This window comes from Arachis ipaensis, chromosome B05 (assembly GCF_000816755.2).
Source record: "Arachis ipaensis cultivar K30076 chromosome B05, Araip1.1, whole genome shotgun sequence".
NCBI classification, from domain to species: domain Eukaryota; kingdom Viridiplantae; phylum Streptophyta; class Magnoliopsida; order Fabales; family Fabaceae; genus Arachis; species Arachis ipaensis.
In genome coordinates, this window is record NC_029789.2 from 15,973,459 (window position 1) to 15,979,425 (window position 5,967).

The following is a 5,967-nucleotide window of genomic DNA, read 5'->3' on the forward strand; positions in this document are numbered from 1 at the left end:
AAAGTATACCATTCAAAATGTTATCTACTTATATATCTCTATAGAAAATCAATAATATAATAATGTGAATCAACATTCAGCAGGTTGGTAGTTCCTTAGCTTAGTCATGGTGCTCTTCCCCCAAACAAGCGTTGAATCAAATTCATTCCTATGATTTATTCAACATTCTAACAATACCAAAACACCTTTTTTTTTTCTCTTTCGAACTTCACTAAGTTTTCACTTGTATCTAAATCTCTTAATTAGTTACAGTGTGAAAGTCGTTAACTAGCTAGTGGTGGAAATTAATCTCATGTTTCTAGGATACGGTGTCAAACTACTCAAAATATTGGTTGGACTTTCTTATCTCTGTTTATTATTAGTTGTATTTTACTATTTTATGGCGTATGGAGTAGTTGGTGGGTGATGTTTTTTTTCTTCTACTCGTTTTTTCCTTGTTTACTTTTACTTTTCCTTTCTGTTTCAATCTGAAGGGACGGGTTTTGTGCCCCCGAATTGATTTGTTTTTCCCCATAGAGAAACAGAGGCGATGCCTTATGGTACAAGTTATGTTATTTAATTTATATGGTTGGAGAATGTTTCATATTTAATTCAAGATCAACAGTGGAATAATATCTCATTTATTAATTATATCTTTTGTTATTAATTTATTTAATATAAACTGACCAAACTAATCGAATTTGACTGCATACAGATACAGGGTTCAAATTCTATACACATTTTTCTTATTGTAGTTGGTAGATATTTGAGATAATAATCATATTACTATTGAAGAGCCACCTCTTTATCCACTCCTCCTATGATGACGTGCGAATCGGAGTGACTTCTATAGTTCTACCAACATCTAATATATACACACATATCCATTCAATAATAAAAATAATTTAATATTTGGATACTACTATATGCTTAGAATAAAATGCATGTTAAATTCTATGCGAGCATATATATAGGTAGACAGCTAATTACTTTTTTAAATATTGCGTGAAATATTTTTAGCACAACATGTATATTTATTTTCATCGCGCTCTCTAGTCTCTGTGAGGACCATCCTTTTCCACATGTCTAAAATATTGGCAATTACTCATAAACTAAGGCAGGGCGCAGGCAAGACTTTTTATCTCAGGCGTTTATTTATTTATTTAATTTTTTTCTACTTTAATCTTACAAAATGCTGCTAATGCAAGCTATGAACATGGATCGGATATATCATTCATATTCGTATTTTCATACTAAAATGATGTTACCATTCACATGTGTTAAGCATGGATGATTCATTTGAAATGAAGTATCAACCACTAAATATAATCGATCGGTAGTCATGAAATTTATGCTATTGCTACTTTGACCGCACTATCTATTTTTTTCCTTCATGAAATAAATATAAATATTTTATTCTACACAATATATAATTCTTACCACCCTTTGTTTATTTTTCTCCATATACTTTAATCTATTTTCTTATATAACATAAAATGTGAGACTTGAAATGCTTCGTGTTACGTGTGGAGTATAATAGAATTTTCTTGCCCGCTATAGCTGAAGTTTTGGTTTCAATAATATCATATATTTAATTATAATATCCTTTCATTTGATTTTGATTAGGTAACTACCGGCCTCTATATAGGTACATCCAAGTCAATGTAATTATTACGTAATCTTGTGTTAATAGAGCACTTAATTTTTAAACAAATATTAGTCGTTTAGGGTATTATTATTCATACGAAAGTCTTTTTATATATTATTATACAATGAGAATATACACCACGAAATATTGTTAACATGAAATAAGCATTACTTCTCAGATCATGATATTTATTCTTGAAATTAAAGAGTTTTATTTGATTGTTTTGCATGATGAACTAGGAAACAGAAAACCTAATATAATCAGAAATGTAACCACTTAGGCTAGTTGAATTATGTTAATCTCTATTTAATAAGTTGGTTAGTCTTCTTTTAATATTATGACGTTCTATCAGTGGTAAATGGGGAACCCAATCATTTAGTGCAAGTTGATTTTCGATTATTCATTTTTGTGACTGTAACTACGTATATTGACAAAATTATTTGCTTTTGGTTATACTTAACAATAAAAAAATATGGATATTTTTCATCATTTCAAGAAGTTTTATGTAGCAGTTGTTGGTAAAAAATGGATGATATGGTTTAATAAATATATAGGACATGATGAGCTCGATATATACTTTTTCAAATTTCACGTGTAAATAGAAAATGGTTAAATATGAATGACGTGTGTGTTAAGATAAGAATGTTACATAATAGGAATACCACCTATCTACGCCACGCCACGCCACACCACACCACCACCACCACACAACCCTTCCTTTCTTTCTGTCTTCCCGTTCATACTATCACTACCATTCCAGTTTCACTTCATTCCTATTTCTCCTATATGTACATGTACATTAATTAGTACGTATATATATATAAAGCCACGCACCCGTTTAATGATATACTATTAATATAGTATAAGATTATAATTTATTAATTAATAACTAACGCTATTCTCATTTCCTTTTCCTTTTTCTCACAAAAAAAAGAAAAGAAGAAAGAAGAACGCTGTTCCCCACCACGAATCTTTGCTCTCCATCCCAACTCCAATTAATTATCATCACGTCCTCCTAACCTATACATATATAACTAGCTCCTCATTAATTATACTCATTGCCTTTCATTCATTCAGCTGCTAAACCAAAGCAATTCTTATTGAGCTTGTCCTTTTCTGGATGAACAATGCATCTATAACTCTTTCTAGCTAATTTCTATCTACATCGAACTCATTACGCGTTCGTGTCTCTTTCCCATAGATTCTCAATACCCTTCACCTCTGTAATTTCCACCTAAGGCCCTAATTAAACTCCATCATCCCCCTGACCCCCTCAAATATATATAGGTATATACTCCTTCAACCAACCGCGCACGTTAGCAACGCGCGCCGAATCGCGTTATATAGCAAACTCACATACATAAGCTACATTCCTTTTTTTCTTTTTTTGTTTTTTTGTTTTTGGTTCTGTATTAAAATAAAAAAGAAAATAAATGCTAGTAGTATAAAGGAGTAAAAAGATTATTAAAAAACTTACTAGTTGTTGCGCTGATCAATGAGTGGCCTTCCGAAGCACGAACGCCGATGGGCGTCAGACACAGTTCCAGAGAAAGTAACAGTTAGCAGCGGGACCTCGCCGGGAACAGAATACAGTTCCTTCGCCGATGATGAGTATGTTGAGGTTACTCTCGATCTTCAAGACGATAACACCATCGTTCTCCGCGGCGTCGAGCCGGTCACAGTCCTCAACATCGACGACGCCGCAGCCACAAGTAGTGGATACGCGACTCCGGCATCCTCCGTCAGATCGCCGACGGGAAGGAGGAGTCCTTCCAATAGGCTGCGGCAGTTCTCTCAGGAGCTGAAGGCCGAGGCGTTTGCTAGAGCGAGGCAGTTCTCGCAAGAGCTGCGGCGGTTTTCATGGAGCCACGGCGGCGGGTGCGAGGCAGCGTTGGCCGCTCGAGATCTCAGGAAGCAACGCGCTCAGCTTGATCGAACTCGCTCCGGCGCTGGCAGAGCGCTCCGTGGACTCAGATTCATCAGCAGTAAATCCAATGGCGTGGATGCCTGGAACGAGGTGAGGAGCAATTTTGATAAGCTCGCCAAGGACGGTTTTCTCCACCGCACCGATTTTGCGCAATGCATAGGTCCGTTTCTGTTTTTCAAACCTCAATTTTACATTATTGCATTTTGCATGTGCATTTTGTAGTTTCTATTCGTCTAATCCACTTGCTATTTGTCCATTTTTATCGCGCTTATATGTTAGTTAGAACTTGTAACTACTTGACATGCCAATTTCCTTCTTCTCTTGTGAAGGGATGAAAGATTCCAAGGAGTTCGCGCTAGAACTGTTCGATGCTCTGAGTCGTAGACGAAGACTGAAGGTTGAAAAGATTAGCAGAGACGACCTATTCGAGTTCTGGTCCCAAATTACTGATCAAAGTTTTGATTCGCGGCTCCAGCTCTTCTTCGACATGTAATCATTGATTGATTAATTATTATTTATTATTATTATCTTAAAGTTAGTTTAATTAGTTATTTAAATTCTTCCATTCCTTTCTTATCTAGTGTAGTATATAAGATATGTAAGCCAGCTAGCCACTATGTATTTCTTATTATTATCATTGTCCTTGCCTACCTCTATATTTATTTTTCCCATTCATTCTGTATAACTGTATTCATTGTCTAATTTAAATTTATTCATTTTCAGTGTGGACAAGAATGAAGACGGTAGAATCGCAGAAGAAGAAGTGAAGGAGGTATGGTCGTCGATCAATTTTCTCTCGTATTTTATTCGAGCATAAAATTGTTTAATTTGTACGTTACAAAAATTGATTTATTAAATATAAGAGTAGCAAATGTATATGATTAAAAAATAATAATTTTGTCAAATAAATAAAAAAAATCAATGTATTTCGAAATCTTCTAGAACAGTAAATATTGATATTTGCTGAGGACCAATTCTTTTATAAAAATTTAAGTTTTTTACTTTAACTAATTTAATTAAAATCGGAGCAGGGTATTGGGCATAAAAGCGCTTGTTTTCGCTTACTTCATAAGCTTTCCTTCGTGTTCCAAGGGTGTCCACTTTAGTTCAAAAAATCAACGGTAGTCAGTAGACAGGATTGAGTGAACCTTAATTTATACAGGTTCTAAAACTAATTAGTAATTACTAATATTGAGTATTCCCACTCGGGACGTTATCCAATTCCCATGTTCTAAAGCATAATATTAGCTATTATTAGTTGGTACACATTCCAGAATCAATGAACTAGGTCTTACTTTTCCAGCTTTGGTCATACAGATTGCACTTTCATTATTATCTTATTTTACCAAATTCTTGAAATTTATCATGGGGACGTCTTTCAGTGGGGTTGGTGGGGGCAAAGTCGTCATTTTAGGGATATACATATTGTCCTGATATAACATCTACGTAATGACATAATGTTGAGAGTCATACTCGTACCGTCAAAATTTTTTTTTCTCAACCCAATAATTCAAATGCTTGTGGAAGAAAATAATATTTATTTCTGTCCATAAATTTTGCACTTATTTCTTATTTTTCTTATTGATTTTTTTCTGAAAGCGAACTTATGAATAAATTAATACGAATAAATATATTAAATTTATCTAAATTTCAAATCTCTTGACTTACAAAATATTTTAATGATTGATGCATCACTATTTATTTATTTATCTATGCTTTGAATAGATAATTTTAAAGGAGTCTTGGCTTTATATCTTTTACATTTATATACTTATTACTGGTCAATGTTTCGAAAGAATAAATTTGATTGGATGATAATATATTATTTTTTTTAAATGAAGTAAACATAAGTGAACCTTTCCTGAAAAAGAAAAACTTAAGTCTACCATTATCTTCATTTGTACAGATATGAAAAAAACCAAGTTACCCTGAAAAAAAGGGGTTAAACTACGTATATAGGTAACACCATTGTGAGTTTTTTTATTAATAACTACTAAACTTATGTTACACGGTTTTTATGTCTCATTTCCTTCCAGATAATCGAGTTAAGCGCTTCAGCAAATAAGTTATCCAGACTGAAGGAGCAGGCCGAAGAATATGCAGCTCTTATAATGGAAGAGTTAGACCCTGAAAGACTTGGCTACATCGAGGTGATAATATACTCTTCATAACGATATGAGTTTATTACACATGCGTGTATATATATAACTCTTTTTCAAATAAAGAGTAAGTTATCTTTTATAATAAATTTAATAGTTATTGGATGAAATTAATTATGTCATCAAAATAATTAATATTAACTCTAAATTTAACTTAAATTTTGACAATCAAACTAATTAATTATAATAAAATGACTTGAACTTCATACTTATAAAATCATACCATTCTTATATCAACTCCATTAATAATTATA

At 32.9% G+C, this 5,967-nt stretch overlaps 1 protein-coding gene across 2 annotated transcripts in view; it reads left to right on the forward strand.

Moving 5' to 3' along the window:
• The window catches only part of LOC107643100 (respiratory burst oxidase homolog protein A), a 7,313-nt gene continuing 3,907 nt past the window's right edge, over nt 2,562-5,967 (forward strand). The window contains exons 1-4 of one of the 2 annotated variants that reach the window (XM_021123172.1): nt 2,562-3,714; nt 3,884-4,043; nt 4,278-4,326; nt 5,591-5,704. In XM_021123172.1, the coding sequence (XP_020978831.1) occupies nt 3,123-3,714; nt 3,884-4,043; nt 4,278-4,326; nt 5,591-5,704 (915 nt within the window). In that variant the 5' untranslated portion in view covers nt 2,562-3,122. The remainder of the gene's footprint in view (nt 3,715-3,883; nt 4,044-4,277; nt 4,327-5,590; nt 5,705-5,967) is intronic. The other variant, XM_021123171.1, reaches the window with a different exon arrangement.